At 49.5% G+C, this 23,458-nt stretch overlaps 1 protein-coding gene across 5 annotated transcripts in view; it reads right to left on the bottom strand.

The window, feature by feature from the left end:
- The window catches only part of PDZK1 (PDZ domain containing 1), a 45,463-nt gene extending 37,641 nt beyond the window's left edge, over nucleotides 1-7,822 (bottom strand). For 2 of the 5 annotated variants that reach the window (XM_074389707.1, XM_074389708.1), the window contains exons 1-2: nucleotides 7,625-7,641; nucleotides 6,938-7,021 (exon numbers count right to left, since the gene is read on the bottom strand). Coding sequence is in view for 1 of the 5 variants with exons in the window: in XM_039459830.2 (XP_039315764.1) it covers nucleotides 6,938-7,026; nucleotides 7,625-7,794 (259 nt within the window). In the remaining 4 variants the exon portion in view is untranslated. Of the gene's footprint in view, nucleotides 1-6,001; nucleotides 6,025-6,937; nucleotides 7,027-7,624 lie in introns of those variants that run through there. The other 3 variants (XM_039459830.2, XM_074389706.1, XM_074389709.1) reach the window with 3 other exon arrangements.
- Nucleotides 7,823-23,458: the final 15,636 nt, after the last annotated feature.

The raw sequence follows: 23,458 nt of genomic DNA, 5'->3' as shown, positions 1-23,458 counted from the left end.
CTCAAAGTTCACTTGACCTGCTGATACTAAGTTCCTACCCTACGCCCAGCCACCATAAACAATACTTTGTCCTATATGGCAAGACTCTTGGCTGGAGTTCAAGGCCTTTCACAGTTTGATTGCTTATCTAAGAGTTCCACAGTTGGGAGAGGGATTGTGGAGCCAATATCCTGTGGAAACAGAAGCACCCACAGAGAGGGGTCACCCTCATGCTGCTGATAGAACTGGTACCTGAAAACAGCTCAGCCAACCTGAGGGTCAGCTGAGACAAGGGTATTCCCCAAATAGGCATTTTACGTTCCATGATTTTCGAACTTGTTTTTTTTTTTTTTTTTTTTTTTTTTTTTTGAGAAGGAATTTCACTCTTGTTACCCAGGCTGGAGTGCAATGGCGCAATTTCGGCTCACCGCAACCTCCGCCTCCTGGGTTCAGGCAATTCTCCTGCCTCAGCCTCCTGAGTAGCTGGGATCACAGGCACCCGCCACCATGCCCAGCTAATTTTTTGTATTTTTAGTAGAGACGGGGTTTCACCATGTTGACCAGGATGGTCTCAATCTCTTGACCTCGTGATCCACCCGCCTCGGCCTCCCAAAGTGCTGAGATTACAGGCTTGAGCCACCGCGCCCGGCCTCTTTTTTTTAAATTTAGTTTTATTATTTTTTAATTATTTTTTATTTTTCATTGAAACAGAGTTTTGCTCGTTACCCAGGCTGGAGTGCAATGGTGCGATCTCGGCTCAACGCAGCCTCTGCCTCCTGGGTTCAGGCAATTCTCCTGCCTCAGCCTCCTGAGTAGCTGGGATTACAGGCACGTGCCACCACGCCCAGCTAATTTTTTTGTATTTTTAGTAGAGACGGGTTTTCACCATGTTGACCAGGATGGTCTCAATCTCTTGACCTCTTGATCCACCCGCCTCGGCCTCCCAAAGTGCTGGGATTACAGGCTTGAGCCACTGCACCCGGCCCTATTTTTCATTTTTTTAAAGACAGGGTTTCACCATGTTGGTCAGGCTGGTCTTGAACTTCCCGACCTCAGGTGATCTGCCCCCCTTGGCCTCCAAAGTGCTTGGATTATAGGCATGAGCCACTATACCCGGCAGACCTACCATTTTCAAGGCTCAGTTCAAATTTTTTTTTCTTTTGAGATGGAGTTTCGCTCTTGTTACCCAGGCTGGAGTGCAATGGCGCCATCTCGGCTCGCCACAACCTCCGCCTCCTTGGTTCAAGCAATTCTGCCTCAGCCTCCCAAGTAGCTGGGATTACAGGCACGCGCCACCATGCCCAGCTAATTTTTTTGTATTTTTAGTAGAGATGGGTTTCACCATGTTGACCAGGATGGTCTCGATCTCTTGACCTTGTGATCCACCTGCCTCAGCCTCCCAAAGTGCTGGGATTACAGGCTTGAGCCACCGCGCCCGGCCCCCAATTTTTTTTTTTAATTTACTTTTTTTTTTTTTTTTTTTTTTTTAACAAGGTTTCACCATGTTGGTCAGGCTGGTCTCAAATTTTAGGTTATATACAAATCTTTCCATGACCACCACAGTCTGAAGGTATCACTTCATTATCTGAATTTCAGTTCTCACTCATATACTTAACAAGTTATATGTAATACCTGCTGCAAGGCAGGTATCAGGATTCAACCCAGAAGAGCTACCGTCTGCCCTGAAAGAGCCCAGAGTCCAGAGGGGAGAGTCATGAAGCATAACTGGTGAACAATATTTAATATGTTTTTTTGTTTGTTTGTTTTACGACAGGGGTTTCACCATGTTGGTCAGGCTGGTCTTGAACTCCCAACCTCAGGTGATCCACCCGCCTTGGCCTCCAAAGTGTTTGGATTACAGGCGTGAGCCACCACGCAGAGCCTATATTTAAATTTAACAATATTTAAATACAAAGGCTTTCTTATTGTTGTGTATATTTATTGAGCTCCTACTAGGAATCGGAACTAGCCTAGGTACTTTTTATGGGTTCCGATTCAATCCTGATGGCCATTTTACAAGGAAAAAGAAAAGAGAGTCTGAAAAGTTAACGTGGTTTCCCCTGGCTATTTGGATAAGCAGAGCCTGGATCCAAACCCAGTTGAGTCTAGTTTCCTTCCACCATCTACCCTGCCTCCCAAGCCCGAGGTGTAGGCTGCATTCTGGAAATAAAAGTAGTCAGACTGGAAAGAGGAAATCATCACAGACAGAAAGCACGCACGAGCTGCATTCCCAGAACAGTGAGTGGTGCGGAAAAATCAGAGCACAGTTAGATGTTGAAAGAAGTAGGCTGCGAAGCACCCCAGACTCAGTCCAGTAAACTGGAAAGGAGCTTCGGTGTCCACGTCCCGTGTCCCCAGCAAGATAAGCTTCCCTTTTTTTGGAGAACGGAATCTTGTTCTTGTCGCCCAGGCTAGCATACAATGGCACGATCTCGGCTCACTGCAACGTCTGCCTCTCAGGTTCAAGCGATTCTCTTGCCTCAGCCTCCCAAGTAGCTGGGATTACAGGTACCCACTACCACGCCCGGCTAATTTTTGTATTTTTAGTAGAGATGGGATTTCACCATGTTGGCCAGGCTGTTCCTTGAACGCCTGACCTCAAGTGATCCACCTGCCTCAGCCTCCCAAAATGCTTGGATTATAGGCATGAGCCATTGCACCCAGCCAAGATAAGCTTTTCTTTTTTTTGTTTTTTGTGTTTTTTTGAGATGGAGTCTCACTCTGTCACCCAGGCTGGAGTGCGGGTGGCATGATCTCTGCTCACTGCAACCTCCACCTTCCAGGTTCAAGCAATTCTCCTGCCTCAGCCTCCCAAGTAGCTGAGACTACAGGCTCACACCACCACGCCCAGCTAATTTTTGTATTTTCAGTAGAGACAGGATTTCACCATGTTGGCCAGGATGGTCTGGATCTCTTGACCTCCTGATCCACCCATTTCAGTCTCCCAAAGTGCTAGGATTACAGGTGTGAGCCACCATGCCCAGCCCAAGATAAGCTTTCTTTCTTTCTTTCTTTCTTTCTTTCTTTTTTTAATATAAAGATGGGTTTTCACCATGCTGGTCAGGCTGGTCTTGAACTCTTGACCTCAGGTGATCCACCTACCTTGGCCTCCAAAGTGCTTGGATTATAGGCATGAGCCACCACACTCAGCTGATAAGCTTTCTTAAGAGCAGTTACCATATCCCCTTTCTGTATTCTCACATCATCAAGTATGTACTCAATACAACTGGTGGAAAACCCACGGTCTTTTCTGGATCATTTAGTTTTGTTTCCCCTGGGGATCCCATGGTTCTATGCAGCTTCGTGAACGCTGAGTATCTCTGTGTCTCTAACCAGGCTTGACACCTCAGAAACCAGTGACTGCCTCAGACCAAGAGCAAACCTTCTCTAGTTGGCACTAAGTCGGCTAGGGCTATCTTTTCTACTTATCAAAGCTCCTGCCATTCCTTGGGTTCCTTCATTTCCAGGGGTCACGTAACTGCAAAGCTGTCCGAATATGATCTCAGTAGCACTTAGGATGTACCAGGCAGCGTGTGCATTCATTTAACCCTCATAACGTCCGGAACTAGGTTCTAATATGTCCATTTGACTGATGAGGAAACAGAAGCTTTGAGAGTAAAAGTCAGTCTGATCCGGAGCGCGGGTTTCCAATCCCCATGTTCATTTCCTTCATCACTTCGCCATGATACGCACAGGGAAAAGCGATTAGGGAAATACGGGCAGTCCCTCATGAAGGGCCAAAGAAGTTGCTGAGAACTTCAGGAAAACATGTCTAGCTCCAGCCTGCCACACTCATCGCATTCCTGTGCAATGAATTCGAGAATCATTTAACCAAGATGTGGCCAGATAAACCCAATCCCACATGATCAGACCCTGGACTTTGGATGTCCTGAGGGAGTACTGGGAGTCCTTCAGCCTCCTTTCCTGAGGAACACCTTATCAAAGCCATCACTATCTGCATCTGTTCTTCCAGCTCCTTCCCTGACACACTAATTGCATTTATGCAAATCTGCTCGTGCCAGGTAATGCTCAAGGGGCTGGTAATACAGCAAGTAACACAAAAGACAAGAGCCCTGCACTCTTGAGGCTTAACATCTGGCAAAGGTGACAAGTAAAAAGTAAAATGAGATGACTTTTTTTTTTCCATCAAAACAGAGTCTCGCTCTATCACCCAGGCTGGAGTGCAATGGCACAATCTTGGCTCACTACAACCTCTGCCTCCCAAGTACAAGGGATTCTCCTGCTTCAGCCTCCCGAGTAGCTGTTTTATAGACGTGCACCACCACACCCAGCTAATGTTTGTATTTTTAGTAGAGATGGGGTTTTATACCATGCTGGCCAGACTGGTCTCAAACTCCTGACCTCAGGTGGTCCACCCACCTCAGCCTCCCAAAATGCTGGGATTACAGACATGAGCCACTGCACCTGGCCAAAATGAGATGACTTCTGATGGTAGAGCTATGAATCATAGAGATGCTGGTGGCATGGAGGTACGAAGCTCATTTAGAAAGCTCTTCCTGGGGAGGTGCCATTTGAATTCATACCCGAACAACAAGGAGCTCGCCTTCAGGGCTCCAGGATCTACCTTTCACTTTGCCAACTCCTCAATCATAAGTGAGCAAACAGAGGCTCAAGGAGATTAAAAGACAAGAACGAGGTCTCCCAACTGACTGCAACTTGTCTCTTCCCACTATCCTACAGAGACTTTGGATATACACGTTTGAAATCTAGGCATCTTACGCTGTTTTGTTTTGTTTTTTGAGATGGAGTCTCGCTCTTGTTGCTCAGGCTGGAGTGCAATGGTGCGACCTCAACTCACCACAACCTCTGCCTCCAGGGTTCAAGCGATTCTCCTGTCTCAGCCTCCCGAGTAGCTGGGATTACAGGCATGCGCCACCACACCCGGCTAATTTTTTGAGTTTTTAGTAGAGATGGGGTTTCTCCATGTTGGTCAGGCTGGTCTTGAACCCCTGACCTCAGGTGATCCACCCGCCTCAGCCTCCCAAAGTGCTGGGATTACAGGCGTGAGCCACCGTGCCCAGCCACGCTGTGTTTTTAAAAGCTGATGTATTTAACAGGGATGTGTGTTCTAAATTCAAGTGACCTCTGTCCTGCTTTCTGCCAGCTGGTTGAGCCCTGAGCTGGAAAACATTCATGGTTTTTTGTTTTCTCGAGATACGGTCTGACTCCGTCTCCTAAGTGGGAGTGCAGTGGTGCGATCGTGGTTCACTGTAGCCTCACCACAGGCACATGCCACCACATGGGCTTAATTTATTATTATTATTATATTTTTATTTTTATTTTTATTTTTTTTGAGACGGAGTTTCGCTCTTGTTACCCAGGCTGGAGTGCAATGGCGCAATCTCGGCTCACCGCAGCCTCCGCCTCCCGGGTTCAGGCAATTCTCCTGCCTCAGCCTCCTGAGCAGCTGGGATTACAGGCACGTGCTACCATGCCCAGCTAATTTTTTTTGTATTTTTAGTAGAGACGGGGTTTCACCATGTTGACCAGGTTGGTCTCGATCTCTCGACCTTGTGATCCACCCGCCTTGGCCTCCCAAAGTGCTGGGATTACAGGCTTGAGCCACCGCGCCCGGCCTATTATTATTTTTTGTAGAGACAGGGTCTCACTTCGTTGCCCAGGCTGGTCTCCAACTCCTGGGCTCAAGTGATCCTCCCAATTCGGCCCCCAAAGTGCTGGGATTAGAGGCATGAGCCACCATGCCTGACACACATTGATACTTCTAATTTTATTTTCAGTACACTCTTGGAGAAAAGATAACAGGCCTTCACTTGATAGATAATGAAATTGAGGCTCCAGATGGCTGAGTATTTTGTCTAACGGCCTGTCACTAGCAAAGGAATCAAAACTCTGATGATTTGTATTCCAGTCCCGTGTTTTCTCCGCTGGATGAGGGGTGGCTGCCTATGCAAGTGGCCTATGAGTCTAAGACATCGCTACCAGCAACTTCACACCCTGTGGTGCAGAGAACGTACAAAAGTCAAAGATAAGCACAACTTACTATCAGAACAGAGATTCAAAGACCATGAGTGATTTGCAGCAGACCTCAGATGACTGGGACAATCCTTCCCTGAGGCCGTCCCGGCTCCCCGCTCTTGGCTTCTGGATACAAGACTGAAAGCTGCTATGGCAACACATTGCCGAGATTTTAGTAAATAAAGAAGAATGTGTTCCTCAGAGCCAACCCCCAAATCTTCATAGCTGGATCCAACCCAGATCGGCAGTTTTGATAGCTAGTGAAGCCTTAGGTAAGTGTCATAGATAAGTCTCGTGACTCCTCTGCTTAGGAAATAAACAGAGTGGTTTCCAAACCTACCTACACTGATCAGAATCATCTGGGAGAGTTTTCAGATAAAGATCTCTCAATTCACACAAGACTTAGAAATCCCAAAAGCGAGAACCTATGTTTGAAAATTCAGCCAGCCTGGAAAGCCACTGATTTTTCTCATGTCTTAGTGCTCCAGTGTGATACAGAGAGGAAAGATGCCTGCTTTTGTTATCTAGTGGGCAAGCTAAGTGAGGCTGTATCATTTAAGAGCTGCTTCCAGAAGTCTCCCCTGCTACCCAAGGCCCCTGCACCAGTAGGAAGATCCCAGGCGTATCCGCCCGGTTCCCGGTGAAGTCTGCTGTCTCACTCCCTTTGGCTGCACATCAAACCCCCGTCCAACCCAGGGAAAGGTTTTTCTGAGATCCGTTTGCCAATTTCTTTGTGAAGCAGATCCTAGCCTGCAAGGGTGAGGGGAATCTCCAGCAGAAAGAATCTCAGAGTGTGGATAATCCCTCACCCCCAACCACCACCAAAGGGGCCTGGCTCCCTCCCCGTGGGATTCTTCTCTGCCCTCGACAGCCAGCTACTGGCTTGGAAAAAGAAAAAGAAAAGAAGGCAGTTCAGGCCCCGGTGGGCAGCATCCTCAAGGAGGACAGGAGCGGTTCTTACCTGGGGCTGGAAGGAAGAGGAAGCCGCGCGGTCTGTTCGCTCGGGAATTCGGTCTCTGTGGGTGAGCACTCGGCTTGCGACTCACTGGACTTTGAACAAAGATCGATTTAAAAGCTGATGTATTTAACAGAGATGTGTGGTCTGAATTCAAGTGACCTCTGTCCTGCTTCCTGCCAGCTGACTGGGCCCTGAGCTGGAGAACCTGACAAACCTCAGCAAACTGAACACTGGCCCACCTGGCCGGCCCTGCGGGGATGCCGCTGCCTGCCAGCCACGCCCAGAGAACGAGGAGGGGAGAGGGGGCGAAGGACAGCCGGGGAGGGGGCGCCTCCGCTTTCCTTGGCACTCTCCCTTGGGCAGATGCCTTGGTCATACCCAACCAACCCCCAGTCCTGTTAAGATCGTCCAGCCCCCCCATCCTAGGGTCAGGGCCGAGGCTCCTGCAGGAGCATCCTCAATCACGGACGCCTCCTCAAGGAGCAGCAGTCTGTAAAACTCCCACCCAGGAGGCCAGTAAGCCCCAGGAGATGGGCCGAGCGCTCAGGCCACCCATCCTGCTTCCCTCGTCCCTGGATTCTTACTTGCACGCTCCCTAGGAGTTCAGCAAGCGAAGCCCTTTCTTCTATGGCCCAGGCTTCCTCCTTCTTATCCACTCTCTCCCCTCGCTTTTTAAAAAATCTTTCTCACCTGACGGTGCTCCTTCTGTTCTCCAGCCTAGCGATCACTGTCTTCCCCTTCACACACTCAGAGCCTCCAGGGCAAGCCCAGCAGGGTAGATGCAAGGCATTCTGACAAACTCCTCCATCCTGCTGCCCCGGCAGTGGGCTGCGGCCGGTGTGCTCAGCCCCAGCCACCATCGGCAGCTGATCCCTATCAATCGGCAGCACCCACACAGACAATTCTAGCACCGGGCTTCTCACTGACCTGGATCCTCAGCCGACACCGCAAACCAGGGCAAGAGATTGCTCCCGGCACAGAAGCAAAGCAAACTACGGGCCGAGGACTGGGTGACCTCACCCCTCTTCCACCCACACTGGAAGGGCCCTTTGTCTTTGCTGGGCCTTGGCTTTGCCTCCAACAAAGGCATGACCTGAGCCAGTGGGTAAACGGTTTAAAATGCCAAAACACCAAGCAGCTTCCTCATACCAGCTCATCGTCCTCCGCCTTAAGGCTAAGCCCTCCTGGCCTCCTCTATAGCTTTCAAAGCAGAAGGTAGAATGGGAAAATCTGGATTTAGGATCAGAACACCTGAGTTCACTCTGATCCCAGCACTTTGGGAGGCTGAAGCAGGCGGATTGCTTGAGCTCACGAGTTCGAGACTAGCCCGGGCCACATAGTGAAACTCCACCTCCACAAAAAGTTCAAAAACTAACCAGGCATGGTGGCGCATGCCTGTAGTCCCAACTCTCTGGAGGCTGAGGTGGCAAAGGTTGCAGTGAGCCATGATTATGCCACTGCACTCCAGCCTGGTGACAGAGCAAGACCCTGTCTCCAGGGAAAAAAGCAAGCAAGCAAGCAAGCAAGAACACCTGAATCCAATTCTGACTCTTAACCATTTCCCAGGTGTTTGATCTAGAGTAACTCATGTTTTAACTCTCTGGGCCTCACTTACCTTCATCATGTATCAATAGTTGTAATTGTATGGTTTTTAGAAATTTAGAAATTTTTTTTTTTAAAGATGGATTCCCAGCACTTTGGGAGACCGAGGCAGGTGGATCATGAGGTCAAGAGGTCGAGACCATCCTGGCCAACATGGTGAAACCTCGTCTCTACTAAAAATACAAAAATTAGCCGGGCATTTGGCATGCGCCTGTAGACACAGCTACTCGGGAGGCTGAGGCAGAGGAATCGCTTGAACCGAGGAGGCGGAGGTTGCAGTGAGCCGAGACTGCGCCACTGTGCTCCAGCCTGGTGACAGAGCAAGACTCCGTCTCAAAAAAAAAAAAAAAAAGTATGGACTCACATTCTTTTGCCCAGGCTGGAGTGCAATGGCATGATTGCAGTTACTGCAACATCTGCTCAAGCGATTCTCCTGCCTCAGCCTCCCGAGTAGCTGGGATTACAGGCGTCTACCACCTCGCCTGGCTAATTTTTGTATTTTTAGTAGAGATGGAGTTCCACCATGTTGATCAGTCTGATTCTTGAATTCCTGACCTCATGATCCACCTGCCTCAGCCTCCCAAAGTGCTGGGATTGCAACGAGCCACCATGCCCGGCCCATTTGTGTTCATACTAGGATTCTATTTACATACTGTCCAAATATAGGGCAGAACTCTGGGGGATTCCTGGTTAGGTGGTAACACATGACCCTAAGTTCTCGTATGCTGGCAAGATTCTAGTTCTTGAGCTAAGTGAGGGTTATACAGGTATTTAAGATAAATTATTATTTCATGCACTTATTCTGTATAAATATTTAATAATTAAGGAGGTTAAAACATTTTAAACATTACAATATGTGTATAGCATATTGGAGTAAGCAGCAGCTCTTCAAGGCTGGAAGTGACCTGCCGAGGATTTCAGCTTCGCTCAGCTCTGCATGATCTATTCAAAAGTGGAAGGGATCTGTATCTTGGCGTGCCAATAACCTACGTGCGGCACATCTGAGCAATCTGCTTAGGAAGCTTTGATCTCTCCACTGTTGAGATGGAGTCTTGCTCTTGTTGCCCAGACTGGAGTGCAGTCGCACGATCTCGGCTCACTGCAACCTCCACCTCCTGGGTTCAAGCAATTCTCCCACCTCAGCCTCCCGAGTAGCTGGGACTACAGGCACCCGCCACCACGCCTGGCTAATTTTTTTTTTTTTTTTAAAGACAGGGTTTCACCATGTTGGTCAGGCTGGTCTTGAACTCCCGATCTCAGGTGATCCGCCCGCCTTGGCCTCTAAAGTGCTTGGATTACAGGCGTGAGCCACCCACCGCGCCTGGCCTCCACTTCAATTTTTAAAAATTGGCTGGGCCCACGGGGTTCAGGCCTATAATCTCAGCACTTTAGGAGTCCGAGGCAGGAGTGCTTGAGTCCAGGAGTTTGAGACCAGCCTGGGCAACATGCCAAAACCCTGTCTCTACAAAAAATACAAAAATTAGCAGGGTGTAGTTGTGCATACCTGTAGTCCCAGCTACTCAGGAGGCTGAAGCAGGAGGATGGAGTGAGCCCGGGAGGTGGAGGCTGCCGTGAGCCGTGATCATGCCACCATGCTCCAGCCTGGGCGACAGAAGGAGACGCTGTTTCAAATATATATATATATAGTGGTAAAATATTCATAACAAAAAATTTACCATTTTAATCATTTTGAGTATATAATTCAATGGCATTGAGGATTTTCACACTGTCAGGCAGCCCTCACCACCATCCAGCTCCAGAACGTTTTCATCTTCTCAAAAGAAACTGTGTAGCTAATGAACAATGATTTTCCATTCCTTCCTCTCCAGCCCCTGGAAACCACCTTTCTACTTTGTTTCTACAAATTTAACTACTCTAAGCACCTTCTATCTGTAGAATCATATACTATTTGTCCTTTTATGGTCGGCTTATTTCACTTAGCGAATATCTTCAATGTTCATTCAAGTTGTAGCACATGACCAAATTTCCTTCCTTTTGAAGAGTGAATAATATTCCACTGTGGACATAAACCACATTTATTCATCCATCCAGGAATGGGTCGCTACCACTTTTTGGTTGTAGTCAATAACACTGCTATGAAAATGCATGTACAAATATTTGTTCAAGTCTCTGTTTTCTTTTCTTTTTTTTTTTTGAGATGGAGTTTCACTTTTGTTACCCAGGCTGGAGTGCAATGGCGCGATCTCGGCTCACCGCAACCTCCGCCTCCTGGGTTCAGGCAATTCTCCTGCCTCAGCCTCCTGAGTAGCTGGGATTACAGGCACGCGCCACCATGCCCAGCTAATTTTTTGTATTTTTAGTAGAGACGGGGTTTCACCATGTTGACCAGGATGGTCTCGATCTCTCGACCTCGTGATCCACCCGCCTCGGCCTCCCAAAGTGCTGGGATTGCAGGCTTGAGCCACTGCGCCTGGCCAAGTCTCTGTTTTCAAATCATTTGGGTATTTGCTCAGAACTTGAATTGCTGGATCATATGTTTAATTTTTTTTTTTTTTTTTTTTTTTTTTTTTTTTTGAGACAGGGTCTCACTGTCTCCAGGCTGGAGTGTAGTGGCGCGATCTTGGCTCACTGCAACCTCTGCCTCCCGGATCCAAGCAATTCTCCTGCCTCAGCCTCCCGAGTAGCTAGGACTACAGGCACATGCTACCATGCCCAGCTAATCTTTGTATTTTTTAAGTAGAGACGGGGTTTCACCATGTTGGCCAGGATGGTCTCGATCTCTTGACCTCGTGATCCGCCTGCCTCAGCCTCCCAAAGTGCTGGGATTACAGGTGAATGTTTAATTTTTTAAGGAAATACCATACTGTTTTCCATAGTGGCTGTACCACTTTGCTTTCCCACCAGTAACAGAAAGGTTTTCATTTCACCACATTCCCATGAACACTTATTATTTTCTGTTTTGTTTTCATAATGGCCATTTTAATGGGTTTGAGGCGACATCTCATTGTGGTTTTGATTTGCATTTCTTTAATAAGTAATGATGCTGACTATCTTTTCATGTGCTTACTGGTTATCTGTATATCTCCTCTAGACAAATGTCTCTTCAATTTACTTGCCCGGTTTTTTTTGTTTGTTTTTTTTTTTTTGAGACGGAGTTTTTTGCTGTTTTTACCCAGATTGGAGTGCAATGGCACCATCTCGGCTCACCACAACCTCCACCTCCTGGGTTCAAGCAATTCTCCTGCCTCAGCCTCCTGAGTAGCTGGGATTATAGGCACGCGCCACCATGCCCAGCTAATTTTTTGTATTTTTAGTAGAGACGGGTTTTCACCTTGTTGACCAGGATGGTCTTGATCTCTTGACCTGGTGATTCACCCGCCTCGGCCTCCCAAAGTGCTGGGATTATAGGCGCGAGCCACTGTGTCCGGCCCTCTTGCACATTAAAATCAAGTTGTTTTTGTGATTGAATTGTATCATCTCAGTTTTTCTTTATTATAAAACAAAGACTCAGAGAGGTGAAGTGACTTAGCCAAAGCCATCTCAGGCAAAAACATGGCTAAAAACCCTGTTCTTTTGCTTTTAAGGCCAATGCTCTTCCTACTATACAGTCTGCCTGGCTCGGTGGATATCCTCAGATTTTTCCTCCAGCTTCAGGTCTCATTGTCCTAGTATTACCTTGTCCTTTCAGTAGCTCATTAACTTTCTCTGAGCCTGGAATTTTAAGCTTCAGTGGTCTTCTGTCCCTGTCTAGAGTCAATATTTATAGCAGGCTCCCTTTCCACTCTCTCGGTTACTCTGGCCTTACGTCCCCTGAAGAGGCAGCCCGTGTTGTCTGCATACATTTGGAGGAATTTATTAGGCCAGGGTCCAGATGCAAGATGGAGATAAATGTTTTACAGCAGTGTGGGGTGACAGGCTGGAGACCGGGCAATGCCACTTGGCTACAGCACACACTATGGCCCCACATGCCTGCTGATTGGAACTTTAGAGATCTTCCCAGTAACAGGTGTCAGGACAGGGGAGGCCTGAGGGTCCTTGGAGAGCTGTGAATTCTTCACACTTGGGAGTAGGAATTCAATCGCTCTTCCTTTTCCCAGCTGAGGAGTCAGAATACACAATCCTTTTAACCATAAGGAAAACTCACACGGGCTGGGCAGCGTGGTGGCTCACGCTTATAATCCCAGCACTTTGGAAGGCCGAGGCAGGCGGATCATGAGGTCAAGAGATCGAGACCATCCTGGTCAACATGGTGAAACCCCGTCTCTACTAAAAATATGAAAATTAGCTGGGCGTGGTGGCGCGTGCCTGTAATCCCAGCTACTCGGGAGGCTGAGGCAGGAGAATTCCTTGAACCCAGGAGGCAGATTGCGGTGAGCTGAGATTGCGCCATTGCACTCCAGCCTGGGCAACAAGAGCGAAACTCTGTCTCAAAAAAAAAGAAAAAGAAAAACTCACAGAACAAGAACATACCACAATCTGGGTTCCTGCATGTACTGAGGTCTGGACACTCTCAGAGTGTGGGTTGAAAAGGTATTTGATGCTCCTTTCCGAGAGACACAGAAACAATCAGTGGTCCTTGGGGAGTCTGGATTCTGCCTTAAAGAGCCAGACCTTCAAGGGCCCCCAGATGTCCCAGATGGGAAACAGGAGTAGAGCAAGGAAAGCGTCAGGGACCTGGAGGCCACAGCCTCAGCTTGACCTCATCCTCTGGGGACGATCCCATCCAGAGGTAAAGGGTCAGTGAGAAAGAATCAGGAACTACGAGCAGCCTAGTCGCCCAAGTCTGTAGCCTGATTTAAAAGACATCCCTGCTGGACCCAGTAGCTCATACCTGCAGTCCCAGCAACTCAGGAGGCTGAGATGAGAGGATCATTGAGCCTAGGAGTTCAAAGCTGCACTCCAACCCAGGCTACTGAGAACCAGCTCGGCCATGAGACCTCCTCCCAGGTGGCACCGAAGAAACTGAGAGGCAGACAGCCAGATAGAACAGCAGAGTGGGTCTATCCGGGGGGCCAGCAGCCTATCGAACTGAGAGCCTCAGGGGCTGACAGCCTTCCAGGCTGAAGGCCTGGAGCAGACTCTGACCCACACCCTTATTCTCTCTGAACAGGTGATCATCATCAACAAACAGATGTTCGGTGTTTTCTCATAACACAAAATATGCCAAGTAGGCAGCTGGTGCCCCCTTCCCACTGATCACAGACAAGCTAAAAAGTATTCTCCACGAGGGAGCCACAGGGGCAGGGGCAGATATCTTAAAGAATTGTCAGCTGGGCGCGGTGGCTCAAGCCTATAATCCCAGTACTTTGGGAGGCCGAGGCGGGTGGATCACGAGGTCAAGAGATCGAGACCATCCTGGTCAACATGGTGAAATCCCGTCTCTACTAAAAATACAAAAAATCAGCTGGGCATGGTTGCACGTGCCTGTAATCCCAGCTACTCAGGAGGCTGAGGCAGGAGAATTGCCTGAACCCAGGAGGCGGACGTTGCGGTGAGCCAAGATCTCACCATTGCACTCCAGCCTGGGTAACAAGAGCGAAACTCTGTCTCAAAAAAAAAAGAATTGTCGTAACTGGTGTATGATATTTATACATTGTCCTGCCACTTTGAAATGCCCCAACTAGTTTTCTACTTGGTGGAGAGGGGGCACATAGGTTTTCTTTGCCATCGTTCTTCCTAGGAAACAATATATTCTATCATACACTCGGCATTTCTCAATATTCACAAACTTAACATTTCTCAACAACTTAACATTTCTCAACACTGGGCAAAAGAGAAAGATCTATCTCTAAATAAATAAATAAATAAATAAATAAAAGACATTCCAGGGGAGTGGGAGGTGGAGGTTGTAGTGAGCCGAGATTGTGCCATTGCACTCCAGCCTGGGCAAGAGAGAGAGACAGACTCTGTCTCAGAAAAAAAAAAAAAAAAGACATTCCATCTCAAAGTATTACCTCCCCCAGAATGGTTCCGGTGCCCCCTGACATTCTAGCTTGGAAAGCAAACTAATTGTGCCCATCCTGTTTTCTCTGTTGCTTAGAATTCCTGCCAGGAGGCTGAGCATGGCGGCTCATGCCCGTAATCCCTGCACTTTGGGAGGCCAAGGCAAGTCGACCACTTGAGGTCAGGAGTTCGAGACCAGCCTGGCCAACATGGTGAAACTCCGTCTCTACTAAAAATACAAAAAGTAGCTGGGCTTGGTGATGGGCACCTGTAGTCCCAGCCACTTAGGAGGCTGAGTTAGGAGAATCACTTGAACCTGGGAGGTGGAGGTTGCAGTGAGTGTAGGTCACGCCACTGCAGTCTAGCCTAGACAACAGAGTGAGACTCCATCTCAAAAAAAAAAAAAAGAAAGAAAGAAAAAATTCTTGCCAGAAGAAAAAGCAATGGTTGTCTTTAAAAAAATATATATATATAGACTTGCTCCGTCACCCAAGCTAGAGTGCCATGGCATGATCTCAGCTCACTGCAACCTCTGCCTCCAGGGTTCAAGTGATCCTCCTGTCTCAGCCTCCCAAGTAGCTAGGATTACAAATGTGCTCTACCACGCGTAGCTAATTTTTGTATTTTTTGTAGAGACAGGGTTTCACCATGTCGGCCAGGTTGATCTTGAACTCCTGACCTCAAGTGATCCACCTTCCTCAACCTCCCGAAGTACTAGAATTACAGGTGTGAGCCGCCACACCTGACCAGTGTCTTCATTATCCACTGAAGAAGGTACATTTTCTCCTTTGAAGGCCAGGTCAGCATGAGGATGGCCCCATCCCGTTTGCCTTAGGGTAGAAGGCAGCGTCTGTGCCTCCAGACAGCTGTAGGAGCGCCTACAATTTCACCCTCAGTAGAGTGGTTTTTTTGCTAAGCACCCTTTGCTATGTACTACCTGTTCATTTCCTCCGGATCAATTGAAAGTACCAGGGAGAGCCGGGCGCGGTGGCTCAAGCCTGTAATCCCAGCACTTTGGGAGGCCGAGGCGGGTGGATCACAAGGTCAAGAGATCGAGACCGTCCTGGTCAACATGGTGAAACCCCGTCTCTACTAAAAATACAAAACATTAGCTGGGCGTGGTGGCGCGTGCCTGTAATCCCAGCTACTCAGGAGGCTGAGGCAGGAGAATTGCCTGAACCCAGGAGGCGGAGGTTGCGGTGAGCCGAGATCGCGCCATTGCACTCCAGCCTGGGTAACAAGAGCGACACTCCGTCTCAAAAAAAAAAAAAAAGAAAAAAAGAAAAAAAAAGAAAGTACCAGGGAGGGTAAATGTTAAATCCCTGATGGAAGAATGAAGCATCAAGGCCTGGGACACCTCATGCCCGAGGGAAGGTTGAGAAAGAATGACCATTGCCAAGTGTGGGAGACCAGTTTCCCCAACTTCTTCAGCCAAAGACGGCTTGGCAGCTGCTTTCAGAGGAAGAAAGAAAGGCCGGGCGCGGTGGCTCACACCTGTAATCCCAGCACTTTGGGAGGCCGAGGCGGGTAGATCACCAGGTCAAGAGATCGAGACCATCCTAGCCAACATGATGAAACCCCGTCTCTACTAAAAATACAAATTTAGCTGCGCGTAGCTGCAGGCCACACCCTGTCACCGTGGCGTCCAGCAGGCAGTGGGGCCTGCGATGGGGAAAGGCACGTTCCCCTAGGCATTCACACAGCAGAGCGTGTGGATGGGTGAAGGGACCCAGCCCACCGTACAGACAGAGCTGGGACTGCAGCCGTTTCTGCCACGAGGCTGGTGTGTCCCGGAGAAACTCAGGCTCTCCCTGTAGAAATCGGTGTTGCCTGTGGCAGTGTTTGAGCCAGCAGCCCCACGGGCCGGGTCTCCCTCAGGAGGCCTAACCGCAAATTAATTTGCTGTCTTTTATCACCAGAGAGGGACAAGACAGGCTCTCCGGGACATCAGAGTGATTTGGGCAGATTTTTCTTTGCCTTCTGTTTTAAAAGACAGAGCTTGAGCATACCTGGTGAGCCATTCATTGCAGGCTGGAAATGGGAAGAGAGGCTGAGAGAGACATTTTTTCCAGGGCCTGCCTTGTCTTGATACTCAAATCCCTGAAGCTGCCACCCCTGTCTCCGCTACAACACAGCCCTGAGGTCTGGTGTGCGGTGGCTCACACCTGTAATCCCAGCACTTTGGGAGGCTGAGGAGGCAGATCACCTGAGGTCAGGCGTTCAAGACTACCCTGGCGCCGGGCGCGGTGGCTCACGCCTGTAATCCCAGCACTTTGGGAGGCCGAGGCGGGTGGATCACGAGGTCAAGAGATCGAGACCATCCTGGTCAACATGGTGAAACCCCGTCTCTACTAAAAATACAAAAAAGTAGCTGGGCATGGTGGCGCGTGCCTGTAATCCCAGCTACTCAGGAGGCTGAGGCAGGAGAATTGCCTGAACCCAGGAGGCGGAGGTTGCGGTGAGCCGAGATCGCGCCATTGCACTCCAGCCTGGGTAACGAGAGCGAAACTCCGTCTCAAAAAAAAAAAAAAAGACTACCCTGGCTAACATGGCAAAACCCCGTCTCCACTGAAAATACAAAAATTAGCCAGGCATGGTGGCACATGCCTATAGTCCCAGCTACTCGGGAGACTGAGGCAGGAGAATCGCTTGAACCCAGGAGGTGGAGGTTGCAGTGAGCTGAGATTGCGCCATTGCACTCCAGCCTGGGTGACACAGTGACACGCCATCTCCAACAAACAAAAAAACAAAACCAAAAACCAGCCCTGACTCTCCCTCTCCATATTCTATCATAATCTGTTATCAATTACTCTGGGCAAAAGGCCAGCAGGGACAGTGGCTGGGGTAGGGGCTGAAACGCCTGCTCAGCTTTGCTGTCTGTGCCTCCGGCGCTGAGCCTCCCACCAGGCCCCTGGAGCCTCAAATGTGCTTCCCCACAGCCCCTGGGACCGCTCACCCACCCACCAACCGTCACAGCAGGCCCTGAACCGGCCAAGGTCAGAGTCACTCTCTCCGACTGACGCTCCCCGAACTCGCACGTGCTAAGCAGCAAAGGGAAGTGTGACAGGAGAATGAGCGCTACTTTCTGCACGCAGGTGCAACCTCTGGCGCCTTTATGGCCTGGAAGTCTGAAATAGTCCAGTGAAATGCGGAAACAGCTACAATGCTCAAGTGACCTTTGGCTGCAGTGAACAGACGAGACCCGGACGGAGCGGAGGCAGGTGGCAGGTCTCAGCCATGCACCTGACACGGGAACCTGACAGACTGGACTCTATTCCGAGAAGGGCGGAAAGGAAAAACAAAATCCTGAAACCACGGAAGCATTGAAGTAATTATAAGAAACAATTGCAGGAGCTGGAGATATTGAGCCCAGAAAGGAGAAACATTAGGATGATTAACTTTCTTCAGAGATTTGATAGACTCCTGAGTAGGAAGGAGAACTAGGTAATGACAGCCAGGCACGACGGCTCACGCCCGTAATCCCAGCAGTTGGGAGGCTGAGGTAGGCAGATTGCCTAAGGTCAGACGTTCGAGACCAGCCTAACCAACAGGGTGAAACCCCCATCTCTACTAAAAAATACAAAAACTTAGCCAGGCGTGGTGGTGTGTGTGGCTATAATCCTAGCTACTGGGGAGGCTGAGGCACGAGAATCACTTGAACCCAGGAGACGGAGGTTGCAGGGAGCCAAGATTGTGCCATTGCACTCCAGCCTGGGTAACAGAGCGACTCTGTCAGAAAGAAAGAAAAGAGAGAAAGAAAGGAAGAAGGAGGGAAGGAAGGAGAGAGAGAAGAGAGAGGGAAGGAAGGAAGGAAGGAAGAGAAACCCAGGTAATGACACTAGCCCACACCTGAGTACTTATTCTATGCCAAGCACCATGTCAATTGTTTTACACATTTTTCTCATTGACTCTAAACAGCAGTTCTGTGATAGAAGTGTCATGATTCCCCATTCCACGCTTGAGGAAAACACAGGAAAGTTGAATGACTTATCCAAGGTCACATGGTAAATGGTGGAGTCAGGATGTAAACCCAGGCGGTCTCCTCCTGTGCCTGAAACTTGCCTGCCATCCATGGACATGGCCCGTGTGGGGCCCTCAGCAGAATTAGCTGAAAGTTAAAGGCAGGCAGGACTGACAGCAACACGAGGAAGATTTTGTTGTTGCTGTTGTTTAAAGATGGGGTTTCACTATGTTGGCCAGGTTGGTCTTGAACTCCTGACCTCTGGTGATCCACCCACCTCGGCCTCCCAAAGTGCTGGGATTACAGACGTGAGCCACCGCGCCCAGCCTACGAGGAAGAATTTTTAAGTAACTCGAAGTATGGCCGGGCGTGGTGGCTCGTGCCTGTAATCCCAGCACTTTGGGAGGCCAAGGCGGGCGGATCATGAAGTCAGCAGATCGAGACCATCCTGGCTAACACGGTGAAACCCCATCTCTTCTAAAAATATTTTTAAAAAATTACCTGGTCAGGGTGTGATTTTTTAGCCTGTGTTCCCAGCTACTTGGGAAGCTGAGGCAGAAGAATCGCTTAAACCTGGGAGGCAGAGGTGGCAGTGAGCCAAGATGCCATAGTGCTCTCCAGCCTGGCGACAGAACGAGACTGTGTTTCCAAAAAAAAAAACCCAAAATACTGGAAGTATTCTGCAAGGGATACTGGGTAGATACTTTGGGTGGTAGTGAGCTGCAGAATACTAGAGCAATTGAAGCACGGGATGCAAAGGTATTACCCAGAACACTGCAAGGGGCATTATAGCGGCAATAGCACCAGGGCACTTGTTAGGAATGCAATGTCTTGGACCACCCCCACCCCTGTGCCGAGACCTACTGAATCAGAAACTCTGCAGCTGGGCCCAGCCATCCGAATTGTTCAAACAAGCCCTCCTGGTAATTCTGATTGACGCTCAAATTTGAGAACCACTGGCATGCAAGTGTCTGCACACCTCCAGGGACTACAAGACTGCTGCAGCCGCTTCTGCGTCCAAAACCCAAAGCCCCATCATTCTCTCTCTCTTTTTTTTTTTTTTTTTGTTTTTGAGATGGAGTTTCGCTCTTGTTACCCAGGCTGGAGTGCAATAGCGCGATCTCGGCTCACCGCAACCTCTGCCTCCTGGGTTCAGGCAATTCTCCTGCCTCAGCCTCCTGAGTAGCTGGGATTACAGGCACGTGCCACCATGCCCAGCTAATTTTTTGTATTTTTAGTAGAGACGGGGTTTCACCATGTTGACCAGGATGGTCTCGATCTCTTTTTTTTTTTTTTTTTTTTTGAGACGGAGTTTCGCTCTTGTTACCCAGGCTGGAGTGCAATGGCGCGATCTCGGCTCACCGCAACCTCCGCCTCCTGGGTTCAGGCAATTCTCCTGCCTCAGCCTCCTGAGTAGCTGGGATTACAGGCACGCGCCACCACGCCCAGCTAATTTTTTGTATTTTTAGTAGAGACGGGGTTTCACCATGTTGACCAGGATGGTCTCGATCTCTCGACCTTGTGATCCACCCGCCTCGGCCTCCCAAAGTGCTGGGATTACAGGCTTGAGCCACCGCGCCCGGCCGGTCTCGATCTCTTGACCTCGTGATCCACCCACCTCGGCCTCTCAAAGTGCTGGGATTACAGGCTTGAGCCACCGTGCCCGGCTCTCTTTTTTTTTTTTTTTTGAGGTGGAGTCACGCTCTGTCACCCAGGCTGGAGTGCAGTGGAGTGATCTCGGCTCTGCCTCCCGGGTTCAAGCGATTCCCCTGCTTCAGTCTCCAGAGTGACTGGGACTACAGGTGTGTGCCACCACGCTGGCTATTTTTTTGTATTTTTAGTAGAGACGGGGTTTCACTGTGTTAGCCAGGCTGGTCTCGATCTCCTGACCTCATGATCCGACTGCCAAAATTACAGGCGTGAACCACTGCGCCCTGCCAAAACCCCATAGCTCTATAGAAGTAAGATGGAAGTACGATTACACATCCACACAGTTTTTCTTTTTTTTTTTTTGAGACAGAGTTTCGCTCTTGTTACCCAGGCTGGAGTGCAATGGTGCGATCTCGGCTCACCGCAACCTCCGCCTCCTGAGTTCAGGCAATTCTCCTGCCTCAGCCTCCTGAGTAGCTGGGATTACAGGCACGTGCCGCCATGCCCAGCTAATTTTTTGTATTTTTAGTAGAGACGGGGTTTCACCATGTTGACCAGGATGGTCTCGATCTCTTGACCTCGTGATCCACCCGCCTCGGCCTCCCAAAGTGCTGGGATTACAGGCTTGAGCCACCACGCCCGGCCTAGTTTTTCATTTTTTTAATGTCAAGTGCTTACTATTAGTATCCTGAATACAATCTATGAGTTGCTAAATTGTGTAACTGGACATTCAAAGGCCCACGGGATACATATTTGGGAGGCTGTGGATGAGCGGGAGCAGCCTAGATTTCAGCCACCTGATTGCTTCACTGACTTCCAAGCCACACCCGAATGTCCCTGCTCCTCGCCGATTCATGCTGTTCTTCCACCCCTTTTGAAGATCTGCCTTCTTTCTTTCTTTCTTTCTTTTTTTAAGATGGGGTTTCACCATGATGGCCAGGCTGGTCTTGAACTCCTGACCTCAGGTGATCTGCCCACCTCGGCCTCCCAAAGTGCTAGGATTGCAGGTGTGCGCCACCGCGCCCGGCCTCCTGACTTCTTTCAAAGCTCAATTCACATGTCTCACTGTCCCCACAGAGGCCTCACACAGGGCACTCTCCTCCTCTTCCTCCCAACCTCCCCTGCTTCCTGGGTTCTCTCTCACTTCTGGGGTACTTACAGCTCTTGGTGCGTTCTGTTTGGTCTCCTGGGGATGCAAGCCTCTCTCAACAGCATGCTTGCCTTGAGAGCAGGTCCCATTCAGTCATCATCAACCCCACGGGCCCGGCACACACAACATTGTGAGGAGTGACCAGTGCAACATATGCAGAAAACTGTGCACGCAGCCGTATGCAGGCTGGACGGACACTGCATGGCTGGTGGAAAGGAAGTGCACTGTGACTCCGTTTGGAGCCTGAGGTCTCTGCAGAACTTTGAGGTTTTTCTTGCAATAACCATATGTGTCTGCAAATACCTAAGGGGCCCCAAACCCACTCATCCACAATGCTGGTTATCTTTCACTTTTCTTCATGTTGCTAATAATCACAGGTTTTTTTTTTTTTGTTTTTTTTTTTTTTTTTTTTTTTTGCGGGGGGGTTGTTTTTTGTTTTTGTGAGAGTCTTGCTCTATCACCAGGTGCCAGGCTGGAGTACAGTGGCGTGATCTCGGCTCACTGCAACCTCCACCTCCCTCCTGGGTTCAAGCAATTCTCCCGCCTCAGCCACCTGAGTAGCTGGGACTACAGGCTCGTACCACCACAGCCAGCTAATTTTTGTATTTTTAGTAGAGACGGGGTTTCACCATGTTGGCCAGGTTGGTCTCGATCTCTTGACCTCATGATCCGCCCGCCTCGGCCTCCCAAGGTGCTGGGATTACAGGCTTGAGCCACCGCGCCTGGCTCCCCCAGGCTCATTCTGCAGTGAAAGCTAACACTTGGATGGAGATACGTCTAATGTCTTTTCATCTGACGATGGCTTCAGTAGAGTCACCTGGGAATTCTCAAACCCCAGAGCACCGTACTGTTTTTAGGACCACAGAGTACTACAGTAACAGGAATAACAAGGAAAAGAGAGGCTCTAGAGTAGTCATGAAAATTCTTCCCCCACCGTCCCTCCACCCTTGAGCTCCCGAGTAGCCCAGCACTGGGTGGCAATCATGGCAAAGTTTCCTCCAGAACCATGGAGCTTCCTGGTGTGCTGTGTCCTCTGGCACAGGGCCTGGTCCAGCCTTGCAGGACTTAGAGCCCATTGCTTCTAATTCTCAGGCCAACACTCTTGCCCTCTAAGGGCACGACCCTAGAATTTAGGAAAAATCGTTGTCATCTCCCAAAGCCATCAACGACCAAGGAAGAACGGAACAGCATAGAAATGGCCGGGAAGCTGAATGTGGTAGTTCAGGCCTGTAATCCCAGAACTTTGGGAGGCCAAGGCTGGAGGATTGTTTGAGCCCAGGGGTTCAAGACCAGGCGGGGCAGCATAGGGAGACCCCACCATACAAATCATTTTTTTTTTTAATGTATAGAGACAGGTTTTCACCATGTTGGCCAGGGTGGTCTCAATCTCTTGACCTCGTGATCCGCCCACCTCAGCCTCCCAAAGTGCTGAGATTACAGGCAGGAGCCACCACGCCCGGCCCATACAAATAATTTTTTAAAGTTATTGGCCAGACGCGGAGGCTCATGCCTGTAATTTCAGCACTTTGGGAGGCCGAGGTGGGCAGATCACTTGCGGTCAGGAGTTCAAGACCAGTCTGGCCAACATGGTGAAACCCCGTCTCTACTAAAAATACAAAAATTAGCTGGGCGTGGTGGCACGCACCTGTAATCCCAGCTACTCAGGAGGCTGAGGCAGGAGCATCGCTTGAGCCCAGGAAGCAGAGGTTGCAGTGAGCCGAGATCACACCACTGCCCTCCAGCCTGGATAACAGAGCAAGACTCCATCTCAAAAAAAAAAAAAAAAGTCATCCAAGTGTGGTGGCGAACACCTGTGGTCCTAGCTGCTTGGGAGGCTGAGCGGGGAAGACTGCTTGAGCCCAGGAGGTTGAGGGTGCAGTGAGCCATGATTGCCCCACTGCACTCCAGCCTTTGTGACAGAGCAAGGCCCTGTGGAAAGAAGAAAGAAAAGAAAAGAAAGAGAGAAAGAGAAAGAAAAGGGAGAAAAAGAAAAGAGAGAGAGAAGGAAGGAAGGGAGGGAGGGAGGGAGAGGAAGAAAAAAATGGGCAGGAAGATGAGGAGGTCAGTCATTCATCGTCTCCCCCACCACTCCTTGTCTCCCCTGCTCGCGACCCCCTGACTCGAGCTTTCTTTTTTTTTTTTTTTTTTTTTTTTTTTTGAGACGGAGTTTCGCTCTTATTACCCAGGCTGGAGTGCAATGGCGCGATCTCGGCTCACCGCAACCTCCGCCTCCTGGGTTCAGGCAATTCTCCTGCCT

The sequence above is a fragment of the Saimiri boliviensis genome, chromosome 19 (assembly GCF_048565385.1).
Source record: "Saimiri boliviensis isolate mSaiBol1 chromosome 19, mSaiBol1.pri, whole genome shotgun sequence".
Taxonomy (NCBI): Eukaryota; Metazoa; Chordata; class Mammalia; order Primates; family Cebidae; genus Saimiri; species Saimiri boliviensis.
The sequence above is the reverse complement of the archived record's forward strand: the minus strand, read 5'-3'. Positions and strand labels throughout refer to the sequence as shown.